This window comes from Triticum aestivum, chromosome 5B, assembly GCF_018294505.1.
Source record: "Triticum aestivum cultivar Chinese Spring chromosome 5B, IWGSC CS RefSeq v2.1, whole genome shotgun sequence".
NCBI classification, from domain to species: Eukaryota; Viridiplantae; Streptophyta; class Magnoliopsida; order Poales; family Poaceae; genus Triticum; species Triticum aestivum.
Window position 1 is genome coordinate 540,738,459 of NC_057807.1, and position 20,648 is coordinate 540,759,106.

The 20,648-nt window shown below is 43.9% G+C and overlaps 1 protein-coding gene across 2 annotated transcripts; it reads right to left on the reverse strand.

Annotated features, from left to right (window-relative positions):
- Nucleotides 1–18,379: 18,379 nt before the first annotated feature.
- On the reverse strand, nt 18,380–19,875 carry LOC123116836 (uncharacterized). 2 transcript variants are annotated; one of them, XM_044537730.1, is made up of 2 exons: nt 19,592–19,875; nt 18,380–19,223 (listed from the first exon to the last, which is right to left on the reverse strand). In XM_044537730.1, exons 1-2 carry the CDS (start codon nt 19,766–19,768, stop codon nt 18,690–18,692), a joined length of 711 nt encoding a protein of 236 aa, XP_044393665.1. In that variant the 5' UTR covers nt 19,769–19,875; the 3' UTR covers nt 18,380–18,689. The 2 variants fall into 2 exon arrangements, with proteins under 2 accessions (XP_044393665.1, XP_044393664.1); XM_044537729.1 differs by having other exon boundaries at nt 18,380–19,226.
- Between the last annotated feature and the right edge of the window lie 773 nt (nt 19,876–20,648).

The window sequence follows — 20,648 nt, forward strand, 5'->3', positions numbered from 1 at the left end:
TGCATAGTATCTACAAAGGGGGTGGAAGCCGACGATGGGCCACTTTCAACTGATAAACGGTCGCAATTGAGTCAAAATAAACATATCATTAGCATTTGTATTTAATACACGAGGGCTGCCTTCCACAATCATCATTATAAAGCCATAAATATGCATCAATTTGACTTAAGATTTTGGCAAAGCTGGGTTGCCTGGCTCCTGTGCTTACCCCTACGTTCCCGATTGTTCGGCTAGGCGGTAAAGGGAGCACCTCTGTGATTGTTACTACCGGGTCACCCGAGTTAGTATCTCAGACTGGATGAAGCCAAAAGCTAGCGATCTTAAAGGATATAATTGGTCGGCAATGACGGAAGTGAAAATTTTGGTTCATTAATACCATAGAGTTCGGGAACTTTCCCCGTACTAAATCCTCAATATTTTCCTCACACATTGATCGGAGGTTACGTTTCATGATCATGATAAGCATGACGACCCAAAAAAGGAATCGATAGCGGGACTATTTTCTTTGGAAGATGTTTCTTACGTTAAAATGCAATATAACATATCTCTCCATGTACCTTTGTTTATAAAACCGTATGGCCGGATTGCCTTGTTTTCCATAAATCTTTGCCCTTATAACAGCTTTATAAAGTAGGAAAACACTCCTCGGCTACTGGCCAAAGAGGTTGAAGCCGATGATCGGTCAACAAAGTTTTGTACAATGCGGATTCGAGCATTAATGATGTAGAGTACTTGGATACATAGAATCATTACACATAATTTGTGATTTTACAATGGATATCGATCCTTAATTCGGCCACCCGTGCCCGCATTAAGGCTCGGGGCTACTGGGCTTCGGGCTTATCATTTACTAATATTAAAGGGGCACATCAATCCCCTGATCTGGTATTGCCACCCGACCAGTGTCTCGGGGGCTACTGCACTGCCTATTCAATGGAGAAAATTCAAAGGGCTCAGTGTTCGGCTTGACCGAACTATGAGCAAACGCGTCTTCGGACAACAATAGGTACCATCTGGACTTATCTGGCGTCAAGCTATATATTGAGGCAACTTCTCAAAACCCTCTCTCAAGGGCCGGTTCGCCGATCACTATTATCTCTAACTAGATGATACCCCGCGCGTTGCTGCGGGAATTTGTTGCGACATATGTTAGTGAGATTTGTTTGTATGGAAGATGAATATTTAATATATATGAGAACTAAAAGGGAATATATGTATGAACAGAATATAAGTAGCATAAGAAAATGCATTGTTACATGTTGTGGTGGGCTTCTTGCTCCCTTTTAGGAAATCAAACCGAGTAGATGTCTTAGCATAGTAACCAGTGAGGGTGAAATAGAGAGAGCATCTCACATGCCTATAGTTTTGTATGGTAAAATTCCACTTAGTTTTGTTCACACCATTGTTCCCTGAAGACTTTGTATTGGGAGGTAGCATTGTCCATGGAATTAATGGATAAGAATCAAAAGATGAGAAAGCTTATCAGCAATGCTCTTAAGAAAAGGAAAATAAGTGCAGAGATAAATGCCCAACCTGCAATAAACTATTAGTAGGAGTATATCAAAAACATGTGTTAGAGATACAAAATATGTGCGCAATTACATAGGTAAAAGAGGTGCAAGCAAAATATGCATGTTATGTGTACATGTTATTTTGGAGTGAGACAAAATTGTCTGTAGAGTGCTGTGATTAACATTGGTGGTTAAGTTAAGTGCTCCTTGAAAGTGGTTGAAGCGTTGCAATGATAATCATTAGATGGATTGAAGAGTAGATACAAATATCCGTCCGTTAGACGTGATGTTGTCGGCCATCGTTGTTGTGCAAGGTCATATTAATTTGGGAATGATAGAAAAGAATGCCTAGACTGCATACTGCAAGCATACATGAATAAACCAAGTTACTTCAGTTTGTAGCATAGATATAATAAAGTAATTCTAGGCATCTATTTCAAAGTTATGTAATCATTAACTTCACTTTTCTGTTTGACTTTTTTTGCAGCTACCAACCCTTTTCTGTTCACACGAATTTGAAGTTCATATTCTGTTTAGAACTTGAACAATCATGCAAGTCTTCAATTCCCTTTTCATTTGGATGCAACTGATACCTTATTATAGTTTTAAAGAAATTAGATGTTGAATCATTGTTATATGAATTCCGAACATATATTCTTAACTTGTCCGAAGTGCGCTATATATAATTCAGTATTATGACATTCATATTTAAGCCACTCACATATCATGCCATCTCCCAACGGTGAGCCTTTGACTATATGCTAATGAAAATATAGCCAAATAGATTATACATGGACAATGTATATGAAAATTAAATTCATGCATGAGAAGTCAAAGCAGAAAACCTCAAAGTGACTGAAATTTGCAGTCATAAAGATTAGTCAGATTCAAGAATAAAGATATTTTTCGTCAATCATTCCAATGCGAGATACTGATTCAGGATCAAAGTTGTTGGTCGTCAGTGTTGTGTGATTATACTAATTTTTTAAAATATTCCACTGTATACCTGCAAGGAAGAACGAACGAATCATGTTATTCCTGAATATTCGGATTATAGTATAGAAATCTAGAATAGGGTATCTCATCATACAGTCATATTTGTAATCTCAGATGAAGAATTAAAATCTATGGGGTAGAATTGCTAGTTATCAGAAGATTGAAAAGAAATCAAAGGGGCAAGTATATGGCAGAATTTAGTGACTGTTTGACAGCTCAAACGCTAGATGACAAATCAGTTCTTACCTCCGTGGGGTAGATGAAGTAACAGGTGGCATCCGGCCGGCTGCTAAATCAAGTGATGGAAGTGCACAAGGCGATTCAATACAACAACTGTAATGGAAGGAGATGCCTCTGGATGCTGAATATATAGATTAGAACTAATATATGCCATCTTGATTACGTAGTGTGTGCAGCACATCATGCCTCTGCATGGTGGTCGGAGGCGTTCGGTGGCCTGAGGTCGCGGCAAGGTTGCGGCAATGGCGGAGGAGCATCGATTCGGATGTGCGTTGTTGGCGGCTGTGCGGCCGGCCGGCCGGGGGAGATAGGCGACCCTGTGCGGACGCACGAAGAGGTTGTGGCCGGCATGGCGACACGAACGGCCCAGTGAAGAAGCGATCCATCTTTTGGTTTATCAGATGGGTCATGGGAGATAATACCATGCGTCGCTCCTCTTATTTCTCTCGTCAGTTACAGAAAAGCAAGAGGAACAGATGTGTGTTACGAAGAAATTGAACCGCATGATTTGTTACGATAAAAACTAAAAGAATTTTTTTTTTGCGGGGTTAAAAGGATTTCATTGCTCAACTGTTGGAATATTCGTTCCTACATAGCAGAGGAACGTCTGCAGGTCCAGAGTGCAACCAAACTGTAGTTCGGCCCTCCGATCGTCCGAAAACAGCAAGTGTGTGGCTAACAACGTTCTGATTCCTACTTACATGAGCAATAGAGATATCCCTTTCACCAAAGAGCCTCTTAATATCCTGAACTATCATTCTATGTGGCGATCTTTCAAGGGTAGGCGACTTGATCATCTTGATCGCATCCATGCAGTCCATCTCGATGTCTATCGGGCGAGTAGACCATTGTAGAGCAAGGCTTAATCCCTCCTGACATGCCAACAGCTCAGCCTGGAGCGGTCTGGAACAATGCAAGATAGAACGACAAGCAGAGAAGATAATGTTGTCGTCATTATCACGTAAGATCATACCAGCTCCTGCTAATCCACCATCGGTATGAACGAACGACCCGTCAACATTGAGCTTCACGCGACCGGCCGGCGGGGCAGACCACTGGACTGTGGCTGCATGTTGCATTGCTGTATTTATCATTGTAGAACTATACCCAATTGGCGGCGGCACCATCTTCCCTTTGATGATGTCAGTGGTTGGAAAATGATTGATGCATCGAAGAGATTCAGCATAGCTAATTAGAAATCTGCAGGAAGCTTCAATTGGAGGCTGTAGCTTATGATGTACTATTTCATTACGTACATACCAACTCCTCCACAGCACCATCAACACATGCATGCGATCATCTTCATTTAGCTTGTACAGAAGATCAAAAAGCCACTCAGGGCCTGTATTCCTCACTGAAGCTAAGTCCGGCAATAGCCATTTTCCCGCATGGCGTTCCACAAAGCAACAGCCAATGGGCATCTACAGAATGTGTGGAATGTGTCCTCCGGTTCCATCGCACACAGCGGACAAAGGTTAGACACCTCAAGTTTTCGTGATTTTTTATTCACCCAAGTAACCAGTGAATTTGTGACCAAACGCCATGCAAAGATACGCACCTTTGGTGGAACAGGGCACCTCCATATAAGTGCCCAGATGGCACGTCGCCCGTCCGGTGCCCTACTCGATGCGACTGTAGTCTGACGGTGAATCTCGTCATATGATAGACGATAAGCACTCCGAACTGTGAATGATCCAGAACGCTCAGGCGCCCAAGCGATAATATCTTTGTCCAACCGTGGCACCACCTTGATCTTCATAATTTCCATGACATCTACCGACATGAAATGTTGATTAAGTAGTTGCACGTTCCAATTTCCTCGGTCGTCCAGGAGCTCGCTAACACGCCGAAGGCGGCAGCGCCCCTGGGGTGATATTGGCAACCTCGCAAGTGGATGTGGTATCCACTGGTCACGCCAAATACGTACACAAGCACCATCACCAATGCGCCAAATTAAACCTTTCTTGAGAAGCTCAAGACCATGGACAATAGACTGCCACGTCTGGGATGAGTTGCCCGAAAAGACCGTATCTTCCAGACATCCCGCCGGGTAATATCTTGCTTTCAGCACCTGCGCACATAAACTGTCAGGATAAGCAATAAGACGCCAAGCCTGTCTAGCCAGAAGTGCCTGATTGAAGAGTCTGAAATCACGGAACCCCATGCCGCCTTGCACTTTCGGTTTAATCAATGTATCCCATGCACACCAATGTGTCTTCCTCTTCCCCTCCTTGGCCCCCACCAAAAATTGCGTACCATGCGAGTAAGGTCATCACAAACACTCCGGGGCAAACGGAAAACCCCCATGATATATGTAGGTAGGGACTGCGCAACCGCCTTAATGAGAATTTCTTTGCCCCCTTGTGACGCCGCTTCTCCCCACTGTAAGATACGCTTAGTAAGTTGCTCTTGTAGATTTTGAAACTTGCCCTTCGACATTCTACCAGATGGTGTGGGGAGACCGAGATACTTATCGTCAAATCCCACCGTCTGAACCTGCAAGGTATGCACAACCTCCTGATTGTCGTTGTCACCACAACATGTGCCAAATAAAATAGAACATTTTGCCGGGTTAATTAATTGTCCTGTGGTGCGCTCATAAATAGCTAGTGCATCTCCCACCTGGGTAGCTTCTTCCTGAGTAGCACGGAAGAACATTAACGTGTCGTCTGCGAATAGGAGGTGTGAGATACCTGGTGCCCTTGGACACACATGAATAGGAGAAATCCTTCCTTGTCTAACCTTCTGTTTCAAAATAGCATCAACTCCATCAGCTACGAACAAAACAAAAACGGGGATAGAGGGTCACCCTGCCGAAGTCCACGCGACGGTGCGAACGAATCTGAGAGGGCTCCATTTAGTTTAACACTATATCTCATCGAGGTTACACACGCCATAATCCACTGTATCCACCGGTGATGAAAACCCAACTGTTGCATCATTCGCTCCAGGAAATTCCAGTCTACCCTGTCATATGCCTTTGATAGGTCCAGCTTGTAAGCACAAAAACTATTCTCCTGATTCCTTTCCTGTTTGATTGTATGCATACACTCAAAAGCTATGAAAGCATTATCTGTAATAAGTCTACCAGGGACGAAGGCGCTCTGCTCAGGAGCAACAATAACATCAAGGAGAGGTCTCAAACGATTTACCAAACACTTGGAGATGACCTTGTAAACTACGTTACATAGACTGATTGGTCTGAACTCATTTAGCTTCTTTGGATTCGCAACCTTAGGAATAAGCACAATAGTAATTGAGTTTACCTCATCCGGCATGTGTCCAGTCTCAAAGAACAACCTGACAGCCACCATTACATCCTCTTTCATTAAAGCCCAATTCCGTTGAAAAAATCGAGCTGGAAATCCGTCTGGACCGGGGGCTTTTAGTGGCCCAATCTGGAACAACGCATCGCCTATTTCCTTATCTGTGAAAGGAGCACAAAGAGTAGTATTCATACCATCCGTTATTTTAGCTTGGAATAGATTCACTACCTCTTCTGGGTTGACGTTCGGATCAGCTGTAAATAATTGCATAAAATGGTTACGGGCCATATCCAACATCACGTTCTTATTAGTTTGCCAAACATCATTAGCATCCAATAGTCCTCGTACTGCATTCTTTCTGGCTCGCCACACCGCTTTTCTGTGAAAAAACTTTGTGTTCCTGTCCCCCTCCTTGAGCCAAGCAATGCGCGAGCGCTGTAACCACAACATCTCCTCCCTCAATAAAAGTTCATTCATTTCGTCCATGTGCTTCCTAATATCTGCCCTATCCGCATTCATAAGCATCAGTTCCTCCAACCTTGATCTAGACTTCTCAAGTTGTCTTGTAACATTCCCAAATTTTTTATTACTCCAAGTATGCAACTTACCCATCACCTGGCCGAGAGCCTTTTGAACATCACGTAAGTTTCTTTTAATTCCTGCTACACCCCATGCTTCCGCCACTACCTCATTAAGAGCATGATCTCTTTCCCACATCAATTCATAACGGCGACATCGGCCCGGCCGAGGGGCCGTATCCAAAATACATGAGACCAACACTGGACAATGGTCTGACGCCGGTGAGACCAGGTGACGTACAACAGCATCAGCAAACATATCCCTCCAAGTATTAGTGGCCACTGCTCTGTCCAATCTCACCTGAACATTGGCTCTACCACCCCGCCTATTATCATAGGTAAAGGGATAACCCGTGAAGCCCATATCAATCAGCCCACATGTTTCCAAAGCATCTCTGAAACTCAACATCTCACCCGGTGCCCTTGGTGTTTCTGACATGTGTTCATAATCCCACATAGCTTCATTAAAGTCGCCAACTAACATCCATGGAAGTGTACTGTGTCTTGACAACCTCCTCAAAGAGTCCCACATAAAATGTCTATTTTCCACTCGTGGCACGCCACAAAGGATCATCAGGTGACAAACGGACATAAGCATCAATCCATCTATTATTAGCCTCTTGAACAACCAGGGATACAGACTCATGCCAAAATAAAGCTAGACCACCACTACGACCATCACTACTAACTCCTTCAAAACCAGCTAAGCCTAATCGATTACGAAGACGATACATCTTTTCTTTTGGTTGTCTAGTTTCACACAGAAAGACCACTTTCGGGGAATGAGCACCCACAAGCGCTACAAGATCACGAACTGTGCGAAGGTTCCCCGCCCCTCGACAGTTCCAACTTAAGCAATTCATTGCTTCTGACGGGGCGCCAAAGGCCCCGTCAGATCACTGGCGGCCCCTAGGCCAGCTGCCTCCAAGTCCACCACACTTCCTTTGCTGGTTACTTCCTCCTCTTGTTGTTGATCTTCAGTTTTCCCTTTCTTCAGACTACCTCCTATTGGAACATCAACGAACGGCACCATAGCTTTGTCAAGTTGCGCATCCTGCCCATAACCAAACAATCCCGCAACCTGACGTTTTCCCAAGATGGAATCATTGCATACCATCAAGTCCACCGCTGTACCAAAAGATTTATCCAAAAATTCAACACCCCGTAATGTTGGGTTCATGACATTCGAAGTAGGTTCTTTTTCCGTGATAAAAACTAAAAGAATTGTTAATGTGGCTGACCTGTGGGGAAGAGGCGCTGGTCAGGGAGGGAGATAGTTGTGAACTTGTGATTGGTTGGTATATGATGACATGGCATGCTGAGTTGGACCATTTGCATGTTAAGAGAATATCTTGTAGTGGGGAGCAACTTCTTAAGGATGTAAGATATATTACACTGCGTTTCTATTCCTATGTATGCTGCCAAGCTAAGAGTTGATCCTCAGGCCGATTTCGCGCATCGACCTGAGTCTCAGGGGCTACTAGGAACAGCGGTTTCATGTTTTCCTTCGGGTGCATCTCGGGTTTTAGACTGACACACACCTTGAGGGCTACTGGATATACATATACTTGCTATATATCTCGACAGAGAATAAATTGCACCAGTAAAAAATATTCACAAAAAATCAGCCCGCGGTTGGGGTGGTGCACCACCCCGGAAGCAGTCCGGCATAAAGCTCGGGCGCCAGTGGCTGGCTCCATAGAGGGCATTTCTGGCATTAAGCTCAGCTAAATTAGTTCAATCTTTTAAAAGACCGAGGTAGTTTACGACACCTCGGATGCTGACCATCATTGGAGCTCGGAAGTGGTCCGGCATAAAGCTCGGATTCGAATGGCTCGTTCCATAGAGAACTTTTCAGCGTTAAACTCAGATAACCTCCTTCAAACTTCTTCAAGCCAAGGTGATCTATGACACCTCGGATATAGTCCGACATTGGTGCTCGGCTACAAAAGATATCTCGAATGCAGTCCGGCGTTGGAGCTTGGATGCAAGAGGACACCGCCGCACGAGAACAACTTCAAACCCGAGGTGTGGCGTAAAAAATAACAAGGCATTGATAAAGGTTGATAACTTAAAGGGGCTCCTTGGATACCCGACGTGTAAAGTCTCCGGATTCACTTCGGCGATCCTCAAGATCGAAGATGAGATGATTTGTTGAACCAGTTTTCAAGACCGATGAGCGAAGATGAAGAACAGTTCGGAAGAATCGAGGAGCGTCCCCAACTTGAAGACTGGTTCAGGGGGCTACTGACGGTGTCCTGGACTAGGGGGTACTCACCACGTCGTCTCCCGATCAGTTAGATTGGACCGAGGACCCCCATGGCCGTATACTCATGGGCCAGTTCGGACAACCGATGTATACACAAGGAAGATTCCATAAGACATGGTGATCAAGACAAGGACTCCTCCCCACCAGCGTATTCGACTAGGACTCTTGTTATCCTAGGCCTCTGGTGCATTATATAAACCGAGGCTAGGCTAGTTGATAGATATACGCTAGATCAACACGACATTACTCATCATACCTCTAGGGTTTAGACCATAACATATGATCTCGAGGTAGATCAACTCTTGTAATCTCTATATTCATCAAGATCAATCAAGTAGGAAGTAGGGTATGATACGTCTCCAACGTATCTAGAATTTTTGATTGTTCCATGCTATTATATTACCCCTTTTAGATGTTTATGGGCTTTATTTTACACATTATTATCATTTTTGGGACTAACCTACTAACCGGAGGCCCGGCCCGTATTGCTGTTTTTTTTGCCTATTTCAGTGTTTCGAAGAAAAGGAATATCAAATGGAGTCCAAACAGAATGAAACCTTCGGGGGCGTGATTTTTGAAACGAACGTGATCCAGAGGACTTGGAGTGCAAGTCAAGAAGCAGTCGAGGTGGCCACGAGAGGGTAGGGCGCACCCCCCTGTCTCGTGGGCCCCTCGGGCGGCCACCGACGTACTTCTTCCTCCTATATAAGCCTACGTACCCCAAAAACATCCAGGGAGCACCCGAAACACAATTTCCACCGCCGTAACCTTCTGTATTCGCGAGGTCACATCTTGGAGCCTTCGCCAGCGCTCTGCTGGAGGGGGAATCGACCACGGAGGGCTTCTACATCAACACCATAGCCCTTCCGATGAGTTGTGAGTAGTTTACCACAGACCTTCGGGTCCATAGTTATTAGCTAGATGGCTTCTTCTCTCTTTTTGGATCTCAATACAATGTTCTCCCCCTCTCTTGTGGAGATCTATTCGATGTAAACTCTTTTTGCAGTGTGTTTGTCGAGATCTGATGAATTGTGGGTTTATGATCAAGTTTATCTATGAGAAATATTTGAATCTCCTCTGAATTCTTTTATGTATGATTGAGTTATCTTTGCAAGTGTCTTCGAATTATCAGTTTGGTTTGGCCTGCTAGATTGATCTTTCTTGCCATGGGAGAAGTGCTTAGCTTTGGGTTCAATCTTGCGGTGTCCTTAACCAGTGACATAAAGGGTTGCAAGGCACGTATTGTATTGTTGCCATCGAGGATAAAAAGATGGGGTTTATATCATATTGCATGAGTTTATCCCTCTACATCATGTCATCTTGCTTAATGCGTTACTCTATTCTTTGTGAACTTAATACTCTAGATGCATGCAAGAGTCGATCGATGTGTGGAGTAATAGTAGTAGATGCAGGCAGGAGTCGATCTACTTGTTACGGACGTTATGCCTATATACATGATCATGCCTAGATAATCTCATAACTATTCGCTTTTCTATCAATTGCTTGACAGTAATTTGTTCACCCACCATAATACTTATGCTATTTTGAGAGAAGCCTCTAGTGAAACCTATGGCCCCCGGGTCTATCTCTTATCATATTTGCTTCCAATCTACTTTTATTTGCATCTTTACTTTTTGCATCTATATTATAAAATACCAAAAATATATTTATCTTATCATACTATCTCTATTAGATCTCATTTTCGCAAGTGCCCGTGAAGGGATTGACAACCCCTTTATTGAGTTGGTTGCGAGTTCTTTATTTGTTTGTGTAGGTGCGTGGGACTTTTGAGGAGCCTCCTACTGGATTGATACCTTGGTTCTCAAAAAATGAGGGAAATACTTACGCTACTATTGCTGCATCACCCTTTCCTCTTCAAGGAAAACCAACGCAAGCTCAAGACATAGCAAGAAGGATTTCTGGCGCTGTTGCTGGGGAGGTCTTCGCTCAAGTCAAGACATACCAAGTACCATCACAAACCCATCTCCCTCGCATTTACATTATTTGCCATTTGCCTCTTGTTTTCCTCTCCCCCACTTCACCCTTGCCGTTTTATTCGCCCTCTCTTTCCCAATCTTCTCCTCTCTTTCGCTTGCTTCCTTCTTCCTCGCTTTTTTTGCCGTTATGTCTGAAATTGGGGAGATTATCGTTAATATGAACAATAACGATGACATGGAAAATTCTGAGGCTCCGGCCGAAGAACCCCCTATCTTGCATACTAAAAAGTTTCGAATCGGTAGTGGTAACATTATTGGAAAAAGTGTTATTCAAGATTTCTTTACTTGTGCCCGTGCTTTACCTTCCATGAGTGGTTCTATTCTTCACAGAACTAGTAGTCTTGCGGATGCCAATGCTATGCTTGTAGTTGAACTTGAAAGATAATTTATGCATATGCATCCTTGCATACAAAGAATTTTCCTCTAATTTTCTAATATTGAGCATTCTTCTGTTAAGCGCGCTGTTACTGGCTTTTTGGCTCATGAGTTTAGATTTATCATAAGAGAGGCCAAAGAAATCTTTGCGCACTATAGGGTGGACGCCGATCGTCCTCCCATAGAGGCGATCCTCTATGATCAAGAGGAATTTAGGCGCTTTCAATCTTCGGACTATGTTGCTTTCAATGAAAACCTTAGAAAAAAGGTTCCTACCAATGTCCTTGTTGATAGAATTTCCAAACTTAATAATGATTTTGATCTTTGAAATAATGAGCTTGGATACTCTCTTGAGTATAGGCTCACAAAATTTTGCCAAAAGAATGCTTATAGTGATGAATTAGTTGTGCATTATGAAGGGCCAAAGGAGGAGCCTGTTCCTCCTATGATTGATCTTGGGGACTTTTGTCCCGCCAAATTTAGCCCTTTTGATTACTTTTTCTTGCCTCAAAGGAAACTTGCTGCTGAACGTAGAGAATATGAGATGAGTTTTCAAGATCTATCTTATTATTATGGCACTACTTAGATCTATCTTTGCTTTTATGCCTAGCTAGGGGCGTTAAACGGTAGCGCTAGTTGGGAGGCAACCCAATTTTCTTTATGTTTCTTGTTTTTGTTCCTGTTTAGTAATAAATTTTGCATATACTTTATGTTTAGATGTGTTTTTACCTTTTAATTAGTGTTTGTGCCAAGTAGAACCTATAGGATAACCTATGATGATAGTTGATTTGATTCTGCTGAAAAACAGAAACTTTGCACTCGCGAGAAAAAATTCAATAAATCACAGAAACGTGCTTTTGCATTGATTCTTTTTGCTGCTGGTCAATAAACAAATTTTCCAGTAAGTCCTATTTTTGTAGGATTTTTAGAGTTCCAGAAGTTTGCGTTAGTTACAGATTGCTACAGACTGTTCTGTTTTTGATAGATTCTGTTTTTCGTGTGTCGTTTGCTTATTTTGATGCATCTATGGCTAGTATGTAAGGGTATGAACCATAGAAATATTGGAATACAGTAGGTTTAACACCAAAATAAATAAAGAATGAGTTCATTACAGTACCTTATGTGGTGGTTTTGTTTTCTTTCACTAACGAAGATTATAAGATTTCCTGTTGAGTTTAGTGTTGTGATGTTTTCAAGTTTTGGGTAAAGCTTTTATGGACTATGAAATAAGGAGTGGCGGAGCCTAAGCTTGGGTATGCCCATGGCACCCCAAGATATTCAAGGATAGCCAAAAGCCTAAGCTTGGGGATGCCCTGGGAAGGCATCCCCTCTTTCGTCTTCGTTCATTGGTAACTTTACTTGGAGCTATATTTTTATTCGCCACATGATATGTGTTTTGCTTGGAGCGTCGTGTATTGTATTAGTATTTGCTTTTTAGTTTACCACAATCATCCTTGCTGTACACACCTTTTGGGAGAAGCCTATTTGATTAGAATTTGCTAGAATACTCTATGTGCTTCACTTATATCTTTTGAGATTGATAGTCTTTGCTCTAGTGCTTCACTTATATCTTTTAGAGCATGGCAGTGGATTAATTTTTAATAAATTGCTAGTCTCTCATGTTTCACTTATATTATTTTGAGAGTCTTTTAGAACAGCATGGTATTTGCTATGGTTACAAATTTGGTCCTAGGATGATGAGCATCCAAGTTGAGTATAATAAAAACTATCATAGGAAGTGAATTGGATGCTATGATCAATTTGTTGCTTGATAATTGTTTTGAGATATAAAGGTAGTAATGTTAGGGTCATGCTAGTGGATAATTATGAAATTGAGAAATACTTTTGTTGAAGTTAGTAAGTCCCGTAGCATGCACGTATGGTAAAAGTTGTGTGACAAATTTGTTGCATGAGGTGCTCTTTTTGATTGTCTGAGTGGCAGTCGGGGACGAGCGATGGTCTTTTCCTACCAATCTATACCTCTTGGGGCATGCGTAGTAGTACTTTACTTCGAGGGCTAAGTAGACTTTTGCAATAAGTATATGAGTTCTTTATGACTAATGTGAGTCCATGGATATACGCACACTCATCCTTCCACTTTGCTAGCCTCTCTTATTACCGCGCAACTTTCACCGATATTGAACCCATTATTTACCTTCCTCAAAACAGCCACCATACATACCTATATGGCATTTCCATAGTCATTCCGATATATATTTCCATGCAACTTTCCACCGTTCCGTTTATTATGACACGTTTCATCATTGTCATATTGCTCTTTTCATGATCATGTAGTTGACATCGTATTTGTGGCAAGGCCACCTTCATAATTTTCATACATGTCGCTCTTGATTCATTGCATATCCCGGTACCCCGCCGGAGGCATTCATATAGAGTCATATCTTGTTCTAGCTTTGAGTTGTAATTCTTGAGTTGTAAATCCATAAAAGTGTGATGATCTTCATTATTAGAGCATTGTCTCAGTGAGGAAAGGATGATGAAGACTATGACTCTCCCACAAGTCGGGATGAGACTTCTTACTTTACAAAAAGAAAAAAAAGGGAGAAAGGCCAAAAAAAGGCCAAAGAAAAAAAAGAAGAAAAAAAGAGAAAAAAAGGAAAAAAAGAAAACAAAATAAAATGACAGAAAAAGAGAGAAGAGACAATGCTACTATCTCTTTTTCCACACTTGTGCTTCAAAGTAGCACCATGATCTTCATGATAGAGAGTCTCCTATGTTGTCACTTTCATATACTAGTGGGAATTTTTCATTATAGAACTTGGCTTGTATATTCCAATGATGGGCTTTCTTAAAATGCCCTAGGTCTTCATGAGCAAGCGAGTTGGATGCACACCCACTTAGTTCTTTTTGTTGAGCTTTCATATATTTATAGCTCTAGTGCATCCGTTGCATGGCAATCCCTACTCACTCACATCGATATCTATTGATGGGCATCTCCATAGCCCGTTGATACGCCTAGTTGATGTGAGACTATCTTCTCCCTCCTTTTGTCCTCACAACCACCATCTTTTACCACCTAAGTGCTATGTCCATGGCTTACGCTCATGTATTGCGTAAGAGTTAAAAAAGCTGAAGCACGTTAAAAAGTATGAAACAATTGCTCGTCTCGCCATCGGGGTTGTGCATGATGGGAGTATTTTGTGTAATGAAAATGAAGCATGGCCTAACTATATGATTTTGTAGGGATAAGCTTTCTTTGGCTATGCAATTTTGATAGGACTTGATTATTTGTTAGTATGCTTTGAAGCATTATTATTTTTATGTTTTATAAGCTTTTATCTTGAATAATTTGGATCTGAACATTCATGCCACAATAAAGAAAATTACATTGAGAATTATGCTAGATAGCATTCCACATCAAAAATTCTGATTTAATCATTTACCTACTCGAGGACGAGTAGGAATTAAGCTTGGGGATGGTTGATACGTCTCCAACGTATCTATAATTCTTGATTGTTCCATGCTATTATATTACCCCTTTTAGATGTTTATGGGCTTTATTTTGCACATTATTATCATTTTTGGGACTAACCTACTAACCGGAGGCCCAACCCGTATTGCTGTTTTTTTGCCTATTTCAGTATTTCGAAGAAAAGGAATATCAAACGGAGTCCAAACGGAATGAAACCTTCGGGAGCGTGATTTTTGGAACGAACGTGATCCAGAGGACTTGGAGTGCAAGTCAAGAAGCAACCGAGGCGGCCACGAGAGGGTAGGGCGCATCCCCCCTATAGGGCGCGCCCCCTGTCTCGTGGGCCCCTCGGGCGGCCACCGACGTACTTCTTCCTCCTATATAAGCCTACGTACCCCGAAAACATCCAGGGAGCACCCGAAACACAATTTCCACCGCTGTAACCTTCTGTATCCGCGAGATCCCATCTTGGAGCCTTCGTCGGCACTCTGCCGGGGGGGGGGGGGAATCGACCACGGAGGGCTTCTACATCAACACCATAGCCCTTCCGATGAGTTGTGAGTAGTTTACCACAGACCTTCGGGTCCATAGTTATTAGCTAGATGGCTTCTTCTCTCTTTTTGGATCTCAATACAATGTTCTCCCCCTTCTTGTGGAGATCTATTCGATGTAAACTCTTTTTGCGGTGTGTTTGTAAAGATCCGATGAATTGTGGGTTTATGATCAAGTTTATCTATGAGAAATATTTGAATCTCCTCTGAATTCTTTTATGTATGATTGAGTTATCTTTGCAAGTCACTTCGAATTATCAGTTTGGTTTGGCCTACTAGATTGATCTTTCTTGCCATGGGAGAAGTGCTTAGCTTTGGGTTCAATTTTGCGGTGTCCTTACCCAGTGATAGAAAGGGTTGCAAGGCACGTATTGTATTGTTGCCATCAAGAATAAAAAGATGGGGTTTATATCATACTGCATGAGTTTATCCCTCTACATCATGTCATCTTGCTTAATGCATTACTCTGTTCTTTGTGAACTTAATACTCTAGATGCAGGCAAGAGTCGGTCGATGTGTGGAGTAATAGTAGTAGATGCAGGCAGGAGTCGATCTACTTGTTACGGACGTGATGCTTATATACATGATCATGCCTAGATAATCTCATAACTATTCGCTTTTCTATCAATTGCTCGACAGTGATTTGTGCACCCATCGTAATACTTATGCTATTTTGGGAGAAGCCTCTAGTGAAACCTATGGCCCCCGGGTCTATCTCTTATCATATTTGCTTCCAATCTACTTTTATTTGCATCTTTACTTTTTGCATCTATATTATAAAATACAAAAAATATATTTATCTTATCATACTATCTCTATTAGATCTCACTTTCGCAAGTGGCCGTGAAGGGATTGACAACCCCTTTATTGCGTTGGTTGCGAGTTCTTTGTTTGTTTGTGTAGGTGCGTGGGACTTTTGAGGAGCCTCCTACTAGATTGATACCTTGGTTCTCAAAAACTGAGGGAAATACTTACGCTACTATTGCTGCATCACCCTTTCCTCTTCAAGAAAAACCAATGCAAGCTCAAGATGTAGCAGGGTATTACCTCCATTAAGAGGGCCCGAACCTGGGTAAACATCGTGTCCCCTGTCTCCTGTTACCCATCGATCCATGACGCACAGCTTGGGACCCCCTACCCGAGATCTGCCGGTTTTGACACCGAAACGGGATTGGCGATTAATGACAAACCCTACCTTGCTGTGTGCAAGAGTTCTCAAGGGCCGTTATTTCCCTAACAGTGACGTTATGCATGCCTCGGCACCAAAGTCGGCCTCGGCCAGTTGGAAGGCTATTATAGCAGGAAGAGAGGCCCTAGGGGCTGGTTTGATTTCTCGTGTTGGGAATGGTAGCACGATAGTAGTTTGGACTGACAAATGGATTTCTGGTACAATTTCAATGACACCAATCTTCAAACCGCCGAATACCACCATTGAAATGGTGGCTGAGCTCATTGACAAGACCAACTGGTCTTGGCGGCAGGATATGGTTAGGTAGACTTTCATTGCCCCAGATGCCGAAGCCATTCTAAACATTCCTATTAGGCAAGGGGGAGGTGAGGATTCTTTTGCTTGGGCATTCGAGAAATCAGGCAACTACACTGTGAAGACGGCGTACCGTGCTCTAATGACTCGGAAAGAGCGATTGGCTCTAGAGGAAGGGACGGCTACCGGAACCTCAGGAGATGATCAACAGTTGTGGAAGGCCTTATGGAAATTGAATGTCATACCGAAAGTGGGAGTTTTCTGGTGGAGAGTTCTTCGTGGGATTCTTACGGATGAAGTTACTCTCAACTATCGTCATATTGCACCAATTAATCAGTGCAAGGTTTGCTTAGCAACGAGGGAGGATCTGGAGCATGCTCTCATTTATTGTTCCCATGCACAACGCTTCTGGGACGAGGCATGTGCATGGTTTGGTATTCGCCTCCCTCGTCTCCACCCGGATTCATGGGCTCGCGATATCACATGTGATCCCCGTTTCTCTGATGATGATCGAGCCAAGATCACCACTGTCATGTGGTCAATTTGGCACTCCCGCAACCGAATCAAACACAACGAAGAAGGGAGGGATCCAACATCGACGATCAGAGCTATCAAGGAGGCTATTGCCCTCCTTCAACTTCCGCGAAAGGCAGCCTCAATTTTGCCTGGGTATGGCTGGCGTCCACCTGATGATGGCACTGTGAAAATCACAATGGATGACGCGCTGCCGAGGGGCGGGGCGGTGCAGGTGGCGTCGCACGATCTTCTTCGGCTCTGCTAGGCTCATGGTGCAAGCCGTATATGGGGATCTCTGACCCCTTAATCATGGAAGCTTTCTCTCTGCGATATGGAGTTTTATTCGCCACCCTTCGAGGATTCTCGCATGTGATAATGGAAGCTGACTGCATGGAGTTAGTGACACTCTGGAACACTCGCCTCAATTCTCGCTCAATTGTGGCCCCGATTCTGTTAGAATAGGAGAGCTTAGTAATCAATTTACTTCTTTTGTTATTCAGCATATTAACATGTCAGCAAACTTACCAGCACATCTCTGTGCTAAGCATGCTTGTACTTTGAATGTGACCGACTGTTGGCTTGATGTAACTCCTAGCTTCCTAGTGACCAGCCTGATGGCTGATTGTCCTAGGAATGCTTTCATATGAATAAAGCTCTCTGAATTGCCCGCAAAAAAAGAATACTTCCTTTCTGAAGATGGGTTTGTCTGAGGAAAGATGGTGTGCTCAATGATCGCTAGGCTCTCCCAACTTCTGCTACATAACTTTTTGCTAAAGCGTAACCCGGGGATAGAAACATGACCTCTAAATTTCTGTGCTCCCATAAAAGAGCTTGCATCTTATGAAGTACTCTAATACATACTCCCTCCGTAATGATTTAGGAAGGAAGTAGTTTACAGCGTGCAATCAAAAGATGATTTATTATGGTCTTATAGACCGTTGTTGGAATACCAGTCTGCCATAATGGGGAAATACTTTTAGAAGCAAGGTGATGAACACTAAAAAAAGCCAACTACTCCCTCCGTTCGGAATTACTTGTCTCGGAAATGGATGTATCTAGAATTAAAATACATATAGATACATCCATTTCTGCGACAAGTAATTCCGAACAGAGGGAGTAGATGCATATATGTTAATTTGTTTTCACATGTTTTCTCAGGTTTAACCAAAGTATTCCCCTTGACTTTGTAAGACTACCAACACAAGTATTTAGCAGCAATGGACTGGCAAAAGCTCAAACTATTCAGCTTGAAGCTGTGGCACGAAGGGAGGTCTGCTGTGCCCGATTATTACACATTAAACTTGTGACCGATTATTACATATATTAACATAACACATGGAACTTGCAACAACCCTGTTTCATACAAGGTGCTTCCAAAATGATTGCATGCGTTACATAATACAGTGACGTATAAGAGACCAGTCTACTACTTGTACCAAATGAGAGCTAGCAGAACAATTCATCCTCCTCGATCTTAAGGGTAGTCTCCACCATCGTAGCCGTAGTCTCCAGCAGCAAACTTGTCCTCGGGATAGAACACTGCAACAATCCGCTTATCACCCCAGCAACCGCGATGCATGTTCCTCCTGCAACTGGCCGAGCCTTCAAGGAGCGAGTACTCAAGGAACACCCTTCCGACTCCAACAACCTCCGGAGCGCCGCCAGAGCTGGGCCGTGGGATGACAACCCTCACCAGGTTGCCGTATTTGCGCGCGGAATTCGTGACATCCTGCAGGAAGTCATGGTAGAAGTCCTCGTCCTCGATGTGGTCGTCGGATGAGAGCATCTGAGTCAGCAGCACCACCTTGGTTGCGGCTCCGTCATGCTGGTCAGGCTGGTCCTCATGTTGGTATTTTCTCATTTTTGCCACGCGTCTGTCATACTCGTCATCATCATCTAGGCGTTTTCTCATTTTTTCCAGGAACCGGCGTTCTGGGTGGCCTGGCGGGTAGTAGACAACCTCCAAGCGCGAGGGACCGCCGTCAGATAGCATGGCGTCATATTCCGGCTGCTGACAAACCAACATTAAGTTAGATTCTGTACTCCCCACGTTCAAAATTATTATTTAAAAAACTATGCCCAGATTTGCCAAGATTTACAACACCAAATATTTAAAAGATAAACATGTAGAAAATAATTGTGTTGATTATACAACCGATTGATTGACATCAAGGAACCCGATTAACAAAATAATTCCCCCCTTCCCGAAAAATATAGGCATATAGCCCCATCTAATCAAAGCCGTCAGTTAATCCTGACGCCCAAGTTTCAGATATTCAGATCTCGGAATCAGGTTGGGGGGATCCAAAAATAATAATTCAGCTTCATAGTAGAAATAGGTAGAATAGAGAGGGATCAAGGAAGGGAGACGGTGACCTTGAGTTGCTCGTCGGAGAGGCCGTCGGCCTTGGGATAAAGAGAGGGCAAGTTCCGCAGGTCATCGGGGAGTGGGCAGCAGAAGGAAGCTAGGCATGCCTGCAGATCCAAGGCGTCGTAGATCTTGTAGTCGGTCATGCAATCCATTCGATTCCGCCGGTGGGGACTGGGATCCATTGCTCGATCGATCGATGTGTGGGATTTGCTGCCCTCGGTTGGTTGGGCGAGGAGACGAGCCGGTCGGGTCAAGGGCTACTCATATATCCGAGGCGGGCCGAGGGAAAGTCGGTTTGGCTGCGTTGTAATTGCAAACATGCATCCCCTTGTTATTAGAGTCTGAAACAAAATGAAGCTCCCACGTTTTTTTGGATTCTGGACCGTTCGATCGATCTCCCTGACACGTAATGGCCATCGGATCTCGAGATGGAGCAATATTGGCCGTCGGATTTTGGGATGGAGCGGTACTGGCCGTTGGATCGATAGAAACACAGCTACTGTGGTCATTTTCGTGCCACCGCCTGTAAAATCGAGTGGCCGCCGAGGGCATTCTCGTCTTTTCACAGGCAGGCATATAAAAAGCAGCACGCCCGTTTTAACCCTAGCCGCCGCTCCTCCCGCATCCTCTTCCTCTCATCCCGCACTCGCGCCTCTCCTCTTCCTCCCCGCCATGGCTCCCAGCCATCTTCCTCGCGCCGCCATCTCTGCCTCCTCCCCTCCGGCCGCCACCTCTGCCTCCTTCCCCTCTCGCCCTCCTCCTCCTCCTCCTGTAGCATCCCATCCCCCTCCACCCTTCCTCCTCCCCTCCTGTCATTACCCTCCCCTAACCGTAGAACTGACGAGGAGGCCGAGCCACCGTCTGCTGCCGGCCCAAGGTCACCGAGGGGCGGGGGCCACGACTCGCGCGATCGCTGCACTCTGGCGTCGAGCCGCCGTCTGCTGCCGGCCCGAGGAAACTGAGGGGCACGGGCCACGACTCGCCCGGCCGCTACACCCTGGCAACGCAGGGCCAAAGGTGACGGCCACACTTCATCATCACCGAGAGGAGCGACGGCCGTCC